The sequence below is a fragment of the Adiantum capillus-veneris genome, chromosome 25 (assembly GCF_014529385.1).
Source record: "Adiantum capillus-veneris isolate H3 chromosome 25, ASM1452938v2, whole genome shotgun sequence".
NCBI lineage: Eukaryota > Viridiplantae > Streptophyta > Polypodiopsida > Polypodiales > Pteridaceae > Adiantum > Adiantum capillus-veneris.
The window spans coordinates 65,470,055-65,491,002 of record NC_140955.1 but is presented as its reverse complement, the minus strand read 5'-3'; the positions used below and the strand labels follow the sequence as shown (position 1 = coordinate 65,491,002).

Genomic DNA, 20,948 nt, shown 5'->3' with positions numbered 1-20,948 from the left:
CAATCTCCAGCCTTTCCACTTAGGGCCAAACTCAAAGCCTTACACTTGTGTAGCTCATTGTGCTCTTCCAAGGAATCGCACACATGTTCAAAGACTTCCATATGCTTTCTAGCATCTCCGTCTCCACTGAATTTCTGTGTGAGCTAAGCTACTTGAACTGCCTTGCTCCTAGGCTCTCTATCAGGTGCACTACGCATGTTTTCCGCAATAGAGCGACCGATAGTTTGAGCAAATGCTGCCAAATCTCCTATTTGAGCAGGTAAAATGGGTGTATGTGCTCCTGGAACCACATGTGAGATGGGGGTTGGCCTTGGCCTTGGCATACGCGCGGCTCTTGGGTCCCATATTTCGTATGGTGGTGTACTAGACAGTGGTCCAAAGTTTACAGGCATGGCCCTAGGCATAGGGGGTGCCTGATATGGCATGTTATTATTAAATGGCATGGCTCCACTTGTATAAGAGCTTGGATAATGCCATTGTGGATTGTAAGCTCTTGGAATAATCGGAGGTGTAGGAGCTACATGAGGCTGAGGTACGACAGGTGCACATGATTGATACATACATGTAGGTATAGTTGGGGGCACTGTGCTACTAGGCATCTGTGCAGTGTTAACAAATGAACTCCATGGTGTATTTCTTGTCATGCTCACCATTGGGATATGCATGGTAGCCGTAGTGTCATTAAGAGAAAGATGAGCTAGATCTGGGAAGGTAAAGCTACCACTTGTGGGCTCAGATTGTACTGAGGCCCCTGACGAAACAACATGTGGAGGATCAATGGGGCTCACTGAGGGAGTCTCCATTTGTGATAGGGTTGGTTGGTTGGCCTTTCCTGTATCCAAGAATCTCATTAGGCCTGTTGAAGGCATGTTGATCCCTGTGTTCTGTCTTTCTAACTCGACAATCCTATGGAGAACATCATAGACTTTCTGTTGTTGCTCATCTATGCTAGTAGCACCCGATGTGGATTGTAGAACATCTAACCAACCCACATGATAGGTGTGTCCTATGTACCGATCAGTTAAAGCTTCTGCTTGTAGGTCATACTCCCAATTTTCGTTTAGGAATATCCCATCTAGGCCCGGTGTGCTGGAGGTTTCCCTCAAGGTGGAAGCATTATTGCTCCCCATCGCTTGCCCCTCCGTGACTGCTACCTTGGGAGCACTCAGTTGCTCGGCTGGCATGATTGTTGTCATAGGAGCCTTTGCTTTCAGGGTTCGACTTTGTTCTAGCCTTCGTAGGTTCTCAATTTCCCTCTCCCTTGTTGCTTGCATATAGCGTTCGATCTCTTGTACTTCGGCAAGACTCCTACCATCGGGTAGTAAAACTCAGAAGGAGATAGTCCTAAAGGATCAGGAGGTGCAGTGGACGGAACATTCACATGCACACTCTCAAGAAGCATAGGGTCTATTTTAGGTATGAATGACGAATTTACTTCCCCACTCCCTTCATTTATTTCATTAACCGCATGTTCGGAGCGAGTAGCTCTACTAAGGGTCTCTTTTAAGCGGCTAAACATGTTGGACCCGGCCCGTGGGCCCATGGCATGCATGTCTTGACTTGAACTATCAGGGTTTGGTGTAGGATACCCCTCCATGACTTCGTAGTCAGAGGAAGAATCACTAGACGCGATATGAGGATCTTGCGTCGCACTACCTTGAGTCCCGGCCGAAGGTCCAGAACCTAGGGTGGAGGAATAATGGGTGCCCGCGTAAATGGAGGCACTACCAATATGCTCGTGCTCTAACACTCGTCCAGAGCGTAGGTTCATATGACTTCCATACTCTAAGCGCGTTGGTGAGTGCCCGTGAAGGCCGCTCACTTAGTTTTTTTTTTTGGGTGTTTATAACCCAAGTTTTTCGTTATTCTTGGTTATTTTTTGTAACCAAGCCACAAAATATGGCGTGTAATAGCTCAAGACGAGCGTTTTGGCTAAAGGAACGTGCCGTGCTTTACAGCTCCCTATTCGGCTACGTGAAGCCCTCGAAATCCTAAAAATAGTTTTTAAATATAAAAAGGTGTATAAACTATATTTTAAAACTGAGGACTGAGGTCTGGGTTTGGGCTTTAGCTTGGGGAATGATCCCCAGCCCGATCCTTCTTTTTAAAATAATTTTTTTATTTTTTTTTCAATTTTTATTATTATTATTATTTTTTAAGTCACCGCAGCCGCGCCGCGCGCGTGCGCACACACACTTAACCTACACCTAACTTATCTACTTACAGCTAATAGAGATACTGCCACACACACTCTAACACTGTTTACACAGTACTACAGTAGCTAACAAATCTACAAAACTAACCTTACAGAACTAACATTGAACCTTATAGAACTAACATTCCATAGCTAATACCTTGATTCTAACAATACATTGCAAAAAAATTGTAACTCCTTCTTTACAGAAAACAAAAAAGACAGTACAGTGTAACAAAAATCTTCTCCACACAACCACACACCTTCCTTCTTCACAAATCCTTCAATTGAAATTGCATCACAAGAAAGCGTAAAGTGCTTAACCGAGCTTAGTGTAGGGCATTTCCCCGGCAGCGGCGCCAAAAATGTGCGCTCCTTGCCGCACTATCGAAGCAAGGGACTTGCCGATACACCGTGTGCGAGCCACAAATGGCTCCAAGCACACAACAAGACTAATCTAGCAAGTTCAAGAGAGCAAAGGGTGTGTCACTCACCGCTCTACGCTCGCCTTCGTGGTGGATTCCTCGCCGCGATGAAGAAGAAGCTGCAGTCGTGCCGCGCTCAACCGCTTCGCTGCCGCCGTGCCTTCGTAGCAATGCTCAATCACTCTCTCTCTCTCTCTCTCTCTCTCTCTCTCTCTCTCTCTCTCTCTCTCTCTCTCTCTCTCTCTCTCTCACATACACACTCACACAAGGAGGTGAAGAAGAAGAAGATGGAGATGGAGATGGAGATGGAGATGGAGCAAGAGCACTCTTCTATTGCACAAATGAGAGAATGAGTGAATTTTAGGTTTAGTTGGCTTTTATATGAGCTCACCCCATTCACACTTGGGCGCCCATGCTTAGCCAACTAATCCCTTGAATGTCCCAGTTAGAGTGCGCCTCTCATCGGCGATCACTCTTACCCTTTTCCTATTGGTCTGACAAGCCCGGTACCTGACTCTACCAAATACATAATACACGTCCGTCGTAGGTGATGGGGTGTCCGTGAGCCGTGAGGGTTAACATAGCTCATTAAGTCTCTCAGGTGATAGGGAAGTGTTAGATGATGTGAGCAATGGCAAGTGGAGGGCTGAGTGGATAGTGGTTCCACCAATGTTAAAAGCAGCCTTGCTCGTGTATGCCATTAGCAAAGCTTTTGTTGTTGTTGGACTGGAATGTGATCTGTGGTTATAAAAACGTAGAAGTCCTTGGACAATCAAAAGGAGGGTGAAAGTTTTTCCTGGGCCTGCGCCTCCAGTTAGGAAAATATGGATTGGTTCTGTAGGAAATATACATTTTCTTAGCATAACATCATCGAATATTAGCCTTCGTTGTGTGTTAAGTAGTAGAATGCTCTTGTAATACATATCGTTTGGCTGTAGTAGTATATTTATGGTTGGTATAGTGTGTGTATGCAGCTGGTGGTGTTGGATATTTAGGTCTTGTGTGATGTCAACACGAATATGGGAGGAAATATTAGATAGTGTTGTAGATGTCGAAGGTGAATTGGTGGCTAGTGAGTTGGTGTTAAAGTTGTCCTTTAGTATTGTGGTTTTGTTATATTTGGATTCGTTTGTATCGATGGTAGGTTTATTTTGATTATATACATCTTTCCATGTGAGTCCATCTGCTAGATGTTGAGTTTCATTATTTATCCATGGTAGAAATAAAAGACATTGTTCTCTAGAATAATTATATGGATTTTTTGCGGCATTATATTTGACATATCGTATAATCTTTGGTTTGGTACATTTTTTGTATGTGTTGCTTGTTGTATTGTATGTGGAGGCAAATTCTGCCAATGATATGGTATTGAGTTGGGCAGGACGTGTACAGTATTTGTCTATGCTTGTCTCATAAAAGATTTATGTGCTAGTCGGGTCTATGTTTTGTAGGAGGTGTTTTCGCTTGAGAAGCATTGTTCTCTCATGGGGAGGGTTTGTGTTTATGAGCATAAATTCTCGAGTTGCGCTGTAGAGAGGTAAGGAAAGTGCAATATACACTGCTTGTTGTGAGCTTATTTGTTGTGTGTTTAGTATTGTGTTCCTATTTTTCGAAGTCTATCGTATGTAGTTGCCTTGTTTTCAATGCAAGAGTTGAATTGTTCTTTGATTGCTTTGATGAGTGTGTTATCAAATTTTGTTATATATGAGGTGCAATAGATAGTTGCTCCGTGTCCATTTAAAATGTATTGTATATCTGAGCTTGCATCCCATAGCTTTGAAATGGTTGGGTTGAAGTTATTTGTGTAAATATCTTTGATATTTCTTTTCAGCAAAAGTGTTGGGCATGAGATTGTGGATGATATAGCTTCGATGTAATCGTCAAATCGAAGGTCGATAGATAGGATCCACTGTTGGAATGTAATATTTGCTTTATAATCTAGTAGTAGCAGATTATCTTTGATTTGTTTGTGTTTCTTTCTTTTGTATTGGATATTGTTATTTGGAGAACGACAGGGTTCTAAAATCATAGTAAAAGGCATTGGGTAGCGAGGAAAGTCAAAGCGGCATCCCTTGCGTTTTCTGAAGCAAGTCTTCCTATGTTTGTGTGTTTGAATTTCTTGTAAGTCTAGAGGAAGGAGCATGGAGTCAGTTGTTATGTACTTATCAATGAAGTCCACAACATCTTCGTTGGGATCTTTCCCATAGATAGGAGCATTTTCTATCCATAGGAGCCCATGATCATGTTGGCTATCTCGGCTTTGAAACTCGGTTACAAAAAAGTAATCTTTGAGTTTTCCCAATATGGTTATATCCTTGGTTAGCAATTTCTTCATCCCGTTAAATCGGTTCAAGTAAAAGCGGGCTGTTGTTACAGGGTCGGCTCGGACCAAATCTCGTATGTATGACGCTTGTGTTTGTGTGGTTGCACATGTGATGGGGTTGAGCTTAGCAAGTGCTCTAATCAAGGGCTTCCAACGTTTCTCAGCCGCAGAAAATGTGATGAAGAATGTTGGTGGTCCAAGTTGTCTAATCATAGCGAAAGTTTTTTTTTTTTAGTTTCTCTTTGTAGTCAGGTGATGTTCGCAATGCCTCGAAGTCACAATATCCAAGTTGGGAAGACTGAAGGGGATCAGAGAGCACCACAGACGGAGAGTGAGCGAGAGAGAGAAGGAGACACACACACGATGTGGGTGGGGAGACTCAAAAGAGTGAGCAGCCCCCTATACACTTATGCTATGTATAAGGTATACAAGTCAGTGGGCGCCCAGACTCTGGGCGGCCGGGCAAGGCACAGGCGCCTATACCCCAACAACTGCAAATGCTCCCACTGCAGCTGCAATATCCGGTCTCAAGATCAACATCTCATACATGAGACCACCGAATGCCTATGCAATGCTAGCGGGCCCTGCTAGCTCTACGGAGCATGCATCAACATATATATCCCTGGCAATAGGCATCTCTGACTGACAAAGCGTGTCAGCCACATGCATCTCCTGACTGTCTGCAAAAGACGCATCACCCTGTCGTGCAACCTCAGAGCAAACCAGCTGCTCTAGGTGTCTGCTGGAAGACATATCCTGCACAACTATATCCCCATGCTCACTGTCGAGCATAGAAAGGAATGACTGCATAATCGCTGACATCTCAGCCTCCTCTGCAATCATCCACTGCAAACATGACCACTCAATCTGCTGTGACTCACTAGAGCTCTCATGCTCGAACTCCATATGCATAGACTCTTGCACAACGTCCTCCTGTCGTGACTCACTAGAGCAAGACCGCTCTACCTGTCTATCCTGCATAGAAGTATCTCGCACAACTGACTCTCTGCTTTGCTCAGTCACTAGCAAAGCATGCATGTCTGACTCTGTCACCTCTCTGTGTGACTGCTCAAGTCGTGCCCCAACTGTGCGCACAACGAGCTCACTACTCTGCACTCCATGCAAAGTACCCTGCAACCCATGAGCAAAAGAGACTCGCCTTCTCTCTCGCTCTCTACCTGGCTGCATGATCACAAAGACAACACCGTCTCTCGCGTGATCCACATGCAATGGGTAACCTGTACCACTCCTGGCACCTCTCGCAATCACTAGCGAACCCAAATGCATCACAAAATCTCGCTCTCGTAGCGAAATCTGACATCCACAATCTCTAAGCTGACCAATCGAGATCAAACTCACTGTCAAATCTGGTACATAGCGCACATGTCGTAACAAGTAAGATGCACCACTCGATAATAACAGGCTCACATCTCCTGCACCTGCTATCGCATGCACCGATCCATCGGTCAAACGTACATTGCCAAGCATCCCGCTAGAATAGCTACAAAACCATTCACGATGCGGCGTGACATGAAACATAGCATCTGCGTCTAGCAACCACTGCGAAGGGAGTGCACTATCCACATGTATAGCATCTCGTGCATAGCTCGAGGTAAAAGTGACATCCCCGTCACTAGTATACTCCGACACTACATGTTCCTCAATTGTCAAAGCAACTGAGTCCATGGCATCACTACATACATCTCTGAGACTGCCATGTCTCCTACGATGTCGTATACGACGAAAACAGCGCCGTCTAACGTGTCCAGAATGACCACAATACCAACATATCACTTGTCGGCGTACTCGTGAATGTACATGTCTCACACGAGTCCTTGATGACTCAGATCTATCATACATATCATGTAATCTGCGCCAAAGTGCTCTCGAAGTAGTCTCATACATAACAAGAGCATATACAGATTCCGCAAGGTGCAAAGAGAGTGTAGATAGTGCCATCTCCTCTAGCTCCTGCCACTGATCGTCAGACATGTTTGAAGGTCTACCTGCATCACCACTCAATGGTCGATGCAACCCTCGCTGTGTCAATGCATCAAGCATACACTCTCTCCATGCCGCAAAGTCTGACCCATCAAACATGCGCATCTGTGAGAGGTCACAATCTGATCGATCACCTGTCTCTGCCATGATCACAATGTAGCAAACTAGAAAGCAAAACCACCTCACCAACAACACCTGGAAACTGTCTACCAATATGGCCAGAAACACAATGTAAAACCTGTGAGACACACTCCAAAATAGAGCTCCCGCAATGTCAATACAAGCCTCGCATGATCTAGTATCACACTGCAATCTGTGAGCTAATCACCAAGCCCACACTGTGCGGTATCGATGCATACACACGCACAAATCTCCCACCTGCAGAGAACACCGCACGCAAATGCTGAGTGCAACCTGCAATCTCTACCTAGATCGCATAAATGATACGCATAAAACTCCTGGGAAAATTTCGCCAGAGTTTCGACGCACAATGGCTATCAACACAAAATAACCATTGTCCTGCAAGCTCAATACAATGAGCAATCAATGCGTATCAAACTACACTCAACATACATGCATAAGCTCTGCAAAACTATGGCAAACAATGCTCGAGATCACAAGACTCTCCCACCCGAGAGCAAACCACTGTCTCAAGCAAAGAAAGATACACAACTCCTCACTCTTGCGAGAGTGGATACAAAAACACAAAACTGTGTCCAAACTGACAAAACCTGTCAAAGTGAGAGTAAACACTCGATCACAAACTATGGCGAGAATCTGGGAAAAATCCAACAGAATTTCTACTGAAAACTGAGCAAAAAACTCAAGTACAATCTCTACCATAAACCATAACACTACTCAATGCCAATGAGTAAGAATGCCAAAATGGCTCCACATTTTCACATACAATGGCAATCCGCACTCAACGTACATCAATGAAGTGACCGCGCATAAGCAAGCGCCAAAAGATTTGCAATCCGGAAACTTGATCAATGCGAAAACAATGCTCTCAAGAGAGCTCACCGGCACTTGAAAGTGCTCGCCAAAATGCATGTATAATGGGCATCAACCATGCGCCATAACCATATGCAAACCATCCGCAAAGACCATGAATCCAAGCACAAAATCACTGCCAAAGTATCCTGTGAAAACCAGTGAAAGAAGCTCCACCTGTGTGCTCCAAAAACTTGCGTCTCTCAAGAGAGTGCCTCGGTGGTGTGTAAACGCCTCCGTACTTCGTTGCCCAAGTCTACCAAAAAACCCTCAAACCACAAGCTTAACACAAGCTGCAATTGCATCTTCAGCTCAGAATTTATGTACTCAACTTCAAGCATCTCCCGTGCTTCCAAAAGTGCATCAAACTCGCACACAATGCGACAACAGAAAATCTGGAATTTCTGTATACAGTCAGTCTGAGCTGAATATCAGCAAAACGGTGAGGAATTTGCAAAAAGTTTCTTCTGCAAAGTTGTAGACCACGTCGAAACGGATGGGCTGCCTGGACAAAATTCTCAGATCTGCATTCTACAAGGAGAAAAACGAATCTGAAAACTGTGCTACTGCGCACACAGTTTTAGGGCAGCACCTTCACTTACACACAATCTTCCACACTCCTTTCTGAGCTTCCACAAGAGCATACATCACTCTCAACTGAGCTCACACGCTCCCATTGCATTCTCACAAAGCTTCCAAGCTTTCTTAATCTCTCTACCGTCGAGAGCGAGCGAGCTATCGCCTCGAAGCTCTCAAAGCCGTCGTGCTCTCCGCGGTCACCATAGCTCTGATACCAATTGAAGGGGATCAGAGAGCACCACAGACGGAGAGTGAGCGAGAGAGAGAAGGAGACACACACACGATGTGGGTGGGGAGACTCAAAAGAGTGAGCAGCCCCCTATACACTTATGCTATGTATAAGGTATACAAGTCAGTGGGCGCCCAGACTCTGGGCGGTCGGGCAAGGCACAGGCGCCTATACCCCAACAAAGACAAGACCTTTTCAATGTTAGTATCTCCAACAACCTGTGCGGCCACTAGTGTATTGTGGTTTAGCTTGCCTTTGCGCATATGGATCCAAATGGATCCCATGATTTTTTGAGTCATGACTTTGACTGTTTTGAAAAAAAGGTTCTCTAAATTTAGTGAGAACCTTCTATCATTATGCATAAGTTCCCATTGAGCCACATGCTGATATTTATGCTTAGCAAGTGTATGGTATTTACGGGGCTCACCATAGAAAATAGTAGGGAAACTAAGTTCTTCACAGTATTCATCTTTGAAAATACTCAAAGGATTATTTCCCTCGGCAGGAGCTACAAAGAAGATTTTGTCGTTGTGATCTGCTACTTGCTGTGATGACTCAATTCCATGGAGCATGACATCTGTAGCTAGATCATCTTCTTCTGATGGCTGATTGTCGTCGACAAAATCATCAAGTAAAGGACAATGAAGACTATGGAAATGGCTTACCCACTCGTTGTTTAGAGTAATATTTTCGTTCTTGTATAAAGATGTTTGAAATAGTTGAGCAGTGGCTTTCATTGTAAGCAATGGTCGAACAACCCCAGAAAGGTAGCAATGATTGTACTATAGACGACGCTTAATACCTACTATTATTGAGGCTTCATCATGAATAAACCTTGGCAATATTTTTTGTGTTTTCCCCAAGCATGCCAAAACATTAACAACGCTACCTCGCAAGCCAAATTGACCATCGTTATATGTAAGCTCCCTAATTTTGGTGAAAGGTAGCCTAGGACTTACAAGGCGGCTTTCTAAATGATTTAGCTTCTCTATTGTAGCCAAGGGGAGGTTAAATCCTATGGAATTATATTGGGTGAGCAGTGCACCATGTTCTTGCCTTCTACGACCGCATGAAGTGCAAACGTAGTTTTCGTGTATCTCATTGTTTCTAGACCTCCCAAGTGCCGACCCACACCCTTTTCGAGCTAATTGTGAAAAAAACATTAAATGTCCACATTTATAACATCGATATATAGGAACATCATTTGCTGTTTCTATGTACTGTTGTATAGCTTTTTGTGATGGGGAGGCTTGTTCAATGTTTATGTTGGACGGAGCTGTGGGGTGTTTTTTTTTTTAAAGTTTTTTGATTTTTGATGTTATTGCACCTATTTCTCGAATGGTTCCGTCACCCAAGCAAGCAAATTGCCTCGCGATGGAGATAGGGAGGTCATTCGGTTGCTGGAGAATCAAAGCTGTCAATGACTCTGTCTCTTTTTTGTCTAAAGTACTCGGTTTGTGTTTGTGTGAGGATCGGTTGTCCCCCAAGTAAAAAAATAGGTCACCACTTCTGTCAACAATGATGATTTTGTGAAATGTCGCTAGGTCGGCTCCACTATTGAATGTTGTGTTTTTGAGTGAAGTTATTCGCACACCGTAAATATAAACATCACATGCAATACTAAATCTAAAGGAGAACACATGGATAATATCAAGTGCAATACTAATGGATGAACTGTGGCTATTTAATACTTGGGTCAAAATAGAGGAATCATGTTTACTGGAAGCCAAATGCGCTAGAGAAGGTGTGGTCATTGGTGTTTGCTGCAATGATTCTCTTACTGCTTCTATCATAATGTTGGTGATTTTTTGTAATGACGAGCGCGACTTTATTATTTTATTGAGCACGAGGAAAACATTTTTATTCCATGGGTGATTAGCAAGAAAGTACTATCAATATCATTTTGAATGAGTTGTTCAAAAGCTGCATTATGGTTGGTTGAGGAAGCCATGTATATGCAGTTTTTCCTCCCCTTACACTGTGCGGTGGAAGGAAGATAAGTAAATGAAACACGCACACACTCAGAGAGAGAGAGAGAGAGAGAGAGAGAGAGAGAGATGGGAATTTACAAGATGAGTAATGGATGAAAGCAATATAATACAAAGGGTGTGCTTTGGCGTGGAGATGATGGAGCTTCAATGTTGTAGAGGAGCACTACTTTGTCTCTTTGACAAAAGATGTGATGAGGCCTAATTTGTTGACAGTGAATTTGCTAGTGCGAACAAGGGAGGCTAGTAGCTCACGTGCATCTAGCACATCAAAAGCATATAAGTCAATAAAGTTTGGGAAGCTGCAATATTTTGTTGACTATGTCACCTGCTAAGGAAACATCAATTGGGGAAGCTTTGTTGGCCAAAATCTTTCCTTGAAGCTTGGGCACCAAAACAATAGTTGTAGATTTTGAGTAAATAGAGCAAAAGTCCACCTCTTGTTGGTGGTGAATGTTAGCAGATTTGCATTGACTGCAAGAACGTTCCAGCAAAATTGAGTTCACATTCACAAAGTGCAGTGTGCCAGTTATCTATGTATAGGCACCTGACGAGTTAGAGCTTTCTTAAGTTTTTGTAGTGAAAAAGGAAAAGTAAGATCAATGCTTACTTTTTGATTGTGGCCAACATCAAGAATATGGGCCTTATATGCTTCCTCCAAACGTTGCTTGAGATGAGGACTTTTGATGTGTGCTAGATTAGTAATATCCAAGACTGAGAGTGTATTGCTTCAACCTGTGAAGGAATCTATGTTTCGTGCAACAAACATAGGATGCACATCAGTCTCTAGAGCATGCAAGAAAGCATGGTAATCATCTTTACGTGTATTCACTAAGGTAAGTATTGTCGACTATGTCATCCGCTAAGGAGACATCAATTGGGGAAGCTTTGTTGGCGAAAATCTTTCCTTTAAGCTTGGGCACCAAAACAATAGTCGTAGATTTTGAGCAAATAGAGCAAAAGTGCATTGATCGCAAGAACGTTCCACCAAAATTGAGTTCACATTCACAAAGTGCAGTGTGCTAGTTATCTATGTATAGGTAGCTAACGAGCTAGAGCTTTCTTGAGTTATTGCGGTGAAAAAGGAAAAGCAAGATCAATACTTACTTCTTGATTGTGACCAACATCAAGAATATGGGCCTTATATGCTTCCTCCAAACGGTGCTTGAGACGAGGACTTTTGACGTGTGCTAGGATAGTAATATCCAAGACTGAGAGTGTATTGCTTCAACCTGTGAAGGAACCTATGTTTCGTGCAACAAACGTAGGATGCACATCGATCTCTAGAGCACGAAAAATAGCGTGCTAATCGTCTTTACGTGCATTCACGAAGCTAAGCTGCGATGGAAAGAGAGGGAAAATATTAAAAAGCTGCAAATTTATAGAAGGGTGAAGATAAGTAAGCCTTATAGTGGCACGGTCCTCAGCTGTTGGCCCATCTACAACAACAAGATCACCTTGGGAAAGACTAGCTTTTGAAGTGCTAGCATGGCCCTGTATAACAACAAAAGCTACAGTTCCAAAGTGTGTACGGGTGCCTTGTGCATGCAAGGACTATGCCTCATCCAAAAATTGACGCACTTTGCTCTGTGGTGGGTAGAAACTAAGGCTGACTTCAAAAGGCTTTGTCTTTTCTACAACCGTGGAAGCATTGAAAAATGGTACATAACGAGATGTGCAAGCATCTGACTTAGTTTGTCTTAATATCGTGCCATTTTCAATTTAGAAAGTGCCGACTGAGGACATGGGAAAAGGAGAAATGCTGCCCCAAAATAGACAAAAAGTGTAAAGACTTAAAAAGATAGCGTAATTTTTTGAAGTTTTCTCTTGCAATATTGAGATAGGAATTTATAAGATGAGCATAGATGAAAGCGAAGCACTTTGCTCTTTGGGTAGAAACTAAGGTTGACTCCAAAAGGCTTTGTCTTTTCTACAACCGTGGAAGCATTGAAAAATAGTACATAAGGAGATGTGCAATCGTCTAACCTAGTTTGTCTTAATATCGTGTCGTTTTCAATTTAGAAAGTGCCGATTGAGGGCATGGAAAAAGGAGAAATGCCACCCCAAAATAGACAAAAATAGTGTAACAATTAAAAAAAACAACGTAAGTTTTTGAACTTTTCTCTTGAAATATTGAGATGGGAATTTACAAGATAAGCATGGATGAAAGCAATATAATACAAAGGGTGTTCTTTGGCATGGAGGTGATGGAGCTTCAAAGTTGTAGAGGAGCACTACTTTGTCTCTTCGACAAAAGATGTGATGACGCCTAATTTGTTGACAGTGAATTTTCCAGTTCGAACAAGGGAGGCTAGTAGCTCACGTGCATCTAGCACATCAGAAGCATATAAGTCAACAAAGTTTTTGTCAAGGTGCAATACTTTGTAGACTATGTCACCCGCTAAGGAAACATCAATTGGGGAAGCTTTGTTGGCCAAAATCTTTCCTTCAAGTTTGGGCACCAAAACAATAGTTGTAGATTTTGAGCAAATAAAGCAAAAGTCCACCTCTTGTTGGTGGTGAATCCTAGTAGATTTGCATTGACCGCAAAAACATTCCACCAAAATTGAGTTCACATTCACAAAGTGCAGTGTGCCAATTACCTATGTATAGGCACCTGACGAGTTAGAGCTTTTTTGAGTTATTGCGATGAAAAAGGAAAAGCAAGATCAATACTTACTTCTTGATTGTGATCAACATCAAGAATATGGGCCTTATATGCTTCCTCCAAACGGTGCTTGAGACGAGGACTTTTGACGTGTGCTAGGATAGTAATATCCAAGACTGAGAGTGTATTGCTTCGGCCTGTGAACGAACCTATGTTTCGTGCAACAAACATAGGATACACCTCGGTCTCCAGAGCACGAAAAATAGCGTGGTAATCGTCTTTACGTGCATTCACGAAGCTAAGCTGTGATGGCAAGAGAGGGAAAATATTAGAAAGCTGCAAATCTATAGGAGCACAAAGATAAGTAAGCCTTACAGTGGCACGGTCCTCAGCCGCACTGGTCCATCTGCAACAACAAGATCACCTTGGGAAAGACTAGCTTTTGAAGTGCTAGCATGGCCTTGTATAACAACAAAAGATACAGTTCCAAAGTGTGTACGGGTGCCTTGTGCATGCAAGAACTGTGCCTCATCCAAAAATTGACGCACTTTGCTCTCTGGGTAGAAACTAAGGCTGACTTCAAAAGGCTTTGTTTTTTCTACAACCGTGGAAGCATTGAAAAATAGTACGTGAGGAGATGTGCAACCATCTGACCTAGTTTTTTTTTTTACAGTTACATTCTCAATGTGGACAAAGTCTCCTATAGTAAGGGTGTCAATGAATTTCTCAATAAATTGATCACTAACAGCACAAGTGATGGTGTCAGTGTTGAGTGGATCAACTAGGTTTGCCTTAAGGTAACGCATATACTTAGTGACTTATGGGCTTTGTTTGTACGTTCCATAACGGTTAAGTATGCACCCCTCGAATGCGAAACGAGGACAAGTTTCAGGGATGTCAACAATGCGCAATAGAGGGATCTTAGTGGGAATATAAGGCACAAGAGAAGATGAACCAACGGGAATTACATTCTCATGAGAACACTCGGTATCAATATGTGCTTCTAGTTTGGCACCCTCCGCAACGCTCTCTTTTTTTCCAACTACAGGTAGTGGTCCCCTCAGTAAAGGTTTGGTTGCCACAACAAAAAACAAAACTCGTAAGGGTTGGATACAACAATAGAATATCTATGCGATGCAAGCAAGTCTTACTTAGTTCCGTTGTCGCGTCGCACGTCTTGGAAAGTGTACGTGCTATTGCACCACTTTGTTCCACACGCTTGAGGGATTTGGGCCCAACAGCAAGAGAAGAAGAAACATCAACCTTAGGTAGGCTCGAAGCACTCCTTGTGCGGAGTGGAGACACACAATCAAGGACGATGGCACTATCGGGTCCCAAAAAAGATACAGCTGTATCACGGTGCACTATCTTGTGTAATTCTGTAAAAACAAAAAGGAAAATCACATTATTGCCAAGCATATATCAATCATTTTCTATAAGTTAGCAAGCTATTGAGTCACCGTTTTCAAACTCCATCGAGCGAACATCACTAGATTCATCGCACATGGGTTCGACGTTGTCATCGTAGCCATCGTAATGTCCATCGAGTGGATTTCATGACGAAGAAGAGGAAGCCATATTAAGAGAGGATGGTAAATAATGTTCACAGAATTATTACTTGATGTGTTCAAAAGAAGCAAAGGGTAAAGAACATGTTTTAGCTAAAGGATTAATAAGTTCATAGAAATAATACTTCACACAGTCACAAGCATCTTAGGATCAACTAGTGCAATGGCGCCGCCTCCGGCGGTGCTATGTGAATGCATATGAGAGACACCCTTCTGACCAAGGTAGTGCCAAGCACGACATTTTCATTCAATGACCCCTGACTAACAATTATATAATCGCAAATTCTTTTGCCTATATCAGCATCTTGTGTAATGCCACATTCCTTCAAGGTGCAAGTCTACGTGATTGCATTTAGAGAGATGCCCTCTCTCCCCAATTATCGAAAACAGTGCAAAGCTTCCTAACCCCGACTCTTGCCTTCGAGTTGAGAGCATATGTGATTTCATCTAGAGAGACACCCTTGCTTCTCATTCGCCGAAAACATCCCAGAGCTTCTTGGGCTTGTCCAACTTGGGCATATCCCTCAATCAATGCATCCCAAGAGATGACATCCCTGATAAGAAGCTCCTCAAGCACAAAGTGTACGTGATTGCATTTGGAGGAATTCCCTCTCTCCCCATCTATCAAAAATAGTGCAGAGCTTCAACGGCGGCATGGCCCCTCTTACCCTTTAGCTGTAGTGTTGTCCGACTATCTAGTATAGCAGCCCTCTTCTGGTGCCCCTCTCTCTCTCGCAGTCATCAGGGCTATAGAGCACTCTTTCAATTTTAAAATGTAGAGGTAGATCTCAAATTTTGTAGGTGGGATTACACTAAACCTTGGTTTTTTTTTAGCATGTTCCTTTGTCTACATACTGGGTGGATTCTCTCTCTCTCTCTCTCTCTCTCTCTCTCTCTCTCTCTCTCTCTCTCTCTCTCATGCTTGATGAGAGAGAGAGAGAGCGGTACTGTGTGTGTTTGAAATTTATAAGATGGACAACATGAAAACCTTTATGCAGCAACCTAAACAAAAGTCATCACAACATATTTTCAAACTAAATTTGCACTAACATATATATAGTAAGTGATATTTCCCATGTCAAAAAAAAAACATGCGTAGAGACTTAAGATTTATACACTCAAAAGCGTAGTCTACGACATGCCCTGTTGTGGTATCGAACCACCCATGGCCCACGATGTAAAACACATCTACCAATCACTGGAGGAAGAGATCCTAACACAAAAACACGTAGGAACCAAGCACCGAGACTAAGATTCTGAGCAAACATAGCATTAATTGGACGGGTTCTGCCTAACTCTGCAATGGTGACACGTGCTCTGAATCCTCTCTGAATAGCAACTTGAATGTAGCACAGTAAGCTCGGATCATATGAAGCATGATATATACCCACCATTAAAAATTCTGGGTAATACTGTGATCTATAGCCAAACAAAAAGCTATTAGTATAGACAGTTATTTTGATACACAAAAGCTATTACTTTACTATATCAACATCAACATTGTTACCTTGCTATATCCAAGTCCTCGAGTAGATGAATCACCTGCATGGATGTGATTGGACCCCTCCATAATGGTGGATCTAATACATAATCGTTGACTGTGAGATTTAAATTCTTTAAAGTATCGAAATGTCACAAACACACATATACAATATTTTACCTCGGACGTGTCAAGGTCGTCTCCCTAGTGTGTAAGTCACAGACGCGTTAGGATCCATATTCATTCATACATATACATATACATAAAGGATTAGAAATTCATGAAAAAGCACATGAAGCATAAATCTCTCAACACTAATAAATCTTAGTCAATTGTTTCAGCGAATATACCTTGCTTGAGGCTACACCATGTTTCATAAGAAGATACTAAGCTTGTAAATGACAAAGAAACAGTTGCGAGAGTCACCGTGCTTTTTTATTGGATGAAACATATCCAGCCACGTTAAACCCCATGGCAAGGGGGTCGGGGGGGGGGGGGCAGTTCAATTGCAACACCTCTTTGTAGACAATGTTAGAAGTGTATGTTCTTTGATCTCCATGTCTACTAATGCTTGTTAAGTGACTATCACCAACCACAACCTTGATGGCAGAAGAGGATCTCACGCGAGACATTGCCACATATAGTTGACTATGGGTGAAAACAGGTGTTGGGAGATACAATCCAAGAACTCCCAATGTTTGGCCTTGCGCCTTGTTGATTGTCATCCCAAAAGCACAACGTAGGGGAAATTGGCGGCATCTCAGATCAAAAGGGAGACCTTCTCTAGATCCCATGAGAAAATCAATCCTTGGAATGAACACTGCATTTCCTGCATGTGACCCTGTAATGATTTCTGCTTCAATCACTTTGCTGTGGAATTGCTTACAAATCAAGCGTGTCCCATTACAAAGACCACTTCTTGGATCTAAATTGCGAAGCAACATAACTGGAGCATTCTGTTTCAATTGTAAAACATGCGGTGGAAAGCCTCCCCCAAGATCTAAACTATTTACAAACTCACTTGTGAATAAAATGCTATCACAATTTGATTCGCACACTAAGTCCGCACTGACATATTCCTTATAAGTACTAGGAAATTGTTGCAAGCCCAAATTGTTTATAGTATCCACCTCCTTGTTCCGTGGAGCCAAAATTGCTCTATCGTTGAAAAAAGATGCATGGCAAGTCTGTGTTTCAAGGTCTCTATATATGCAAGCAACCAATGCTTGCAAATTATTTTGTGGTAGCATCATGCAAGCCGGCAGGGCCACATTGTCAAGTATGTCCCCATCACAAACATCGCCATTACCAATATCAAGTGTCCATTGCACAAACTCTCTTTCAATAACATTACTTAAACAATTGACCACTCGCATATTCTGTGTTAGATGCATGATTTCTGTACGTTGCCAAATGTATGAGTGGCACAAAGATGCATTAACAATGTCTTCTCTTTCCCCTTTGCGCAAAATAGGTAATATCTGTCTGAAATCACCACCAAGGAGGAGAACCTTTTCACCAAACAACATGTCATTTTTCATGACATCTTTTAGTGTCTTATCAAGAGCCTCAAAAGCGTGTCTATGAGCCATGGGGGCTTCATCCCATATGATCAGTGAACTCATTCGCAACAGCTCAGCAAGCTAGTTGTTTACTTTGATGTTACATGTGGACTCAAAAGTTATATCAATAGGGATCTTGAATCTAGAGTTTGCAGTCCTTCCATTGTCGAGAAGTTGTGCTGCAATCCCGGACGATGCACATGCCAAAGCAACTTTGGACTCTCCGCGTATCCGAGAGAGCAAAGCATTGTAGAGATAAGTCTTTCCCGTTCCACCTGGCCCATCCAAGAAAAAAACAGTCCCTCTGCTCATGCAAGCTGCTTGTAAAACCCGATTGTAAGCTTCCCTTTGCCCAACATTGAAAGATGATTCCATTCGAGCAGACAATACTCTTTGTTCCTCTCTGTTATACATGAACTCTTCAGCAAGCACTCCATGCTCACTCATAATTTGCAAGGTGTGATCCACCTGGGGCATTCCAGAATAATCCGAGAGCCTCTTTCCATAGTGTTGAAGCATTGTCTCTAAGTTTGACAAAGCTTGGTTCTGTGCCATGTGTTCACAGATATTCGCATCATTTGTGCGAACCCTGATATGATATACATGGTCCTCAGAAATCTCCTTACAGAAGCGATTCCACAATGCACCAGGATGTATTGGTTCACAAAAACCAAAATGACTACAAACACTAGGCGCAATTGTTGCCATGTTTGCTGAAAAGAAGCTTCTTCCAAACAAAGAAACCATTCATCATCGACTTGCAGTAATCCTCGTGCATTACATGTTTCTTTAAATGTGTCATATACTCGTCCATTGAAGGTTCTAATATCCTCAAAAGACTTACATTCTTTGCACATGTTGAGTCATACGCAAATAGTACAAATCTCCAGCATTGGGAACAATGTGGTACATTCTTCCAATCATGTCACCAATCTGTCTTTGAGTCCATGTTCTACTTGCTGGCTTCCAAACCCACTTTGTTGGGGAGTCTATGTACAACAAATCGTTGGCCTCTAGATATTGTTGATTTGCAACAAACCACTCAGTGAGCGTTGTCTTTTTGCTGACATCTCCCTCCACCACACTCTGTACAGTCGCTCTGTTGCTAAAGATGACTTGATTTTGATGAGGCAAATGAACTTGGAGCCGTTGTATGTCAGGTTTCTCTTGATGCATGTGAAACCCAAGTATACGCCAAATAGCCTCAGATGCTGATACATATCGAGCATTAAGATAGTTTGTAACTTCATTTAGAAGCCCTTCACTATCTTGTAGAACAACAGTGGCCCTGTCATGTCCCTTATACACATACTTGTAGAGATATTTCACAGCGGATATAGTGGAGCAAACCTCCACATTGATATGTGCATTGTACCTTATTGACAAAAATGGATTGTATGGAACAATCCATTTATTACTCATTTGCACTTTATTACGAACAACGTAATTTCCATCATCCCTCCTCATGTACGTTGGGTATCCATCCCTAGCCACAGTAGTCGATGCACTGAAGCTTCGAGGATATTTAAACCTGCACTTCCCATCTTTCATACATGGAGCATTCTTATTCAAGTTTCCACACGGGCCATGCACATTACACCAACTGATAACATCATACAACTGTGGAAACATTACTTTATCAGGAAGCTCCGCACACACAATCTTATCATAATGCAATGTCTCTGTTGGCTTATGCTCATATGCAAGTATCAATAGAATGTGAGCATGAGGAAGGCCTCTCTTTTGGAACTCAATCACAGAAATGTGTCCAATGACCTTACCAAAAATAGCTCTCTTAATCAACAAGCCCATCAAATCCTTGAACTTATGGTAGAAAACACGGGCAGTAAGATCAGGACGATCATTGGATGTTTTTCCAGGCAGTAATGCATCCTGTATCTCCTTCCATCCAGGATTGCATGTGAATGTAATGAAGAGATCAGGTTTTCCTCTCTTGCGTACAATTGCCATGGCATCCTGGTACAGCTGGTGCATATAGCGAGGGCCACCAACATACGAAGAAGGCAATACAACCCTTCTTCCAACATTAGCACCCAATAACAGTTCTCTATCATCCCTTGTTCCATCTCTTGCTCCAACCATATCTGTCAAGCCTTGAAACACCTCAATGCAAAGTTCACTTTGATGATTACGAACCCACAAAAGCCTCAACTCCTCCATACAACTATATGCATCAACAATATATTGTTGCAGTAGCCTACCACCACGTAAAAGACATTGTGTCGTGTCATCTCTAATTTGCAATCTATACTTGTAGAAATCCATTGTAGAAATATACTTTGTAGTTCCATTTACTCGCTCTTTGCTTACTTCCGCTCTATTCACTTGGGGTATGTAAGGATTCCAACCTTCTTCACCATTTGGAAATAGCAACACATATAATAGAGGCATATATGACCTATGGCAATTTGAGATTCGTTTTAGACCACCACCCAAAAGATTCAACACAATATCACGATGGCCAATGTTGCTCTCTTCACCCTAACCAGGCATGATTGCAGCAACTTCCACACTTGTTGGAGCAACATATTGCCAGCCATTTGTACACTTCTCAGTAATGACCATCCTAATCTCCGGAATATTGGAAGTTTGGACCATTGTAGCAAACCCCCTAAAAGCTTGAACATACGGATTTACTCGATGCATCATCGATTGCAGCTTTCCAAAACATCTGGTTTGAGTTTAGAAACATGACTCATCCTGTTTTGCAACTCATTCTCAGTGTCAAAAAAATACAACTGAGCAAAGCGAGGGATTTGACCTGATCGTTCTTCTGGCATCAATGGACCAATGTTATGATAAATAGATCCATGCACCTTGAAGGTATAGATTCCTTTTCTCTGGCAGAGAGATTCATCTATATGAGCTCCCAAAGAAGCAAATGCCAACACACTATTGTATGCTCTGATATGTTTCAAGAATTTTCTACTTCTAGTATTACCCCCGTGCATCAATTCCCTTAATTCTAAAGGAGGTT

At 42.4% G+C, this 20,948-nt stretch overlaps 2 protein-coding genes across 2 annotated transcripts; both read right to left on the bottom strand.

Moving 5' to 3' along the window:
• Positions 1–18,031: 18,031 nt before the first annotated feature.
• LOC147425018 (uncharacterized) lies at positions 18,032–18,658 on the bottom strand. The gene has a single exon (XM_086500013.1). The coding sequence runs from the start codon at positions 18,656–18,658 to the stop codon at positions 18,032–18,034; it is 627 nt and encodes a 208-aa protein (XP_086356139.1).
• Positions 18,659–18,790: 132 nt separating this feature from the next.
• LOC147425017 (uncharacterized) lies at positions 18,791–20,362 on the bottom strand. Its single transcript, XM_086500012.1, has one exon. The coding sequence runs from the start codon at positions 20,360–20,362 to the stop codon at positions 18,791–18,793; it is 1,572 nt and encodes a 523-aa protein (XP_086356138.1).
• Between the last annotated feature and the right edge of the window lie 586 nt (positions 20,363–20,948).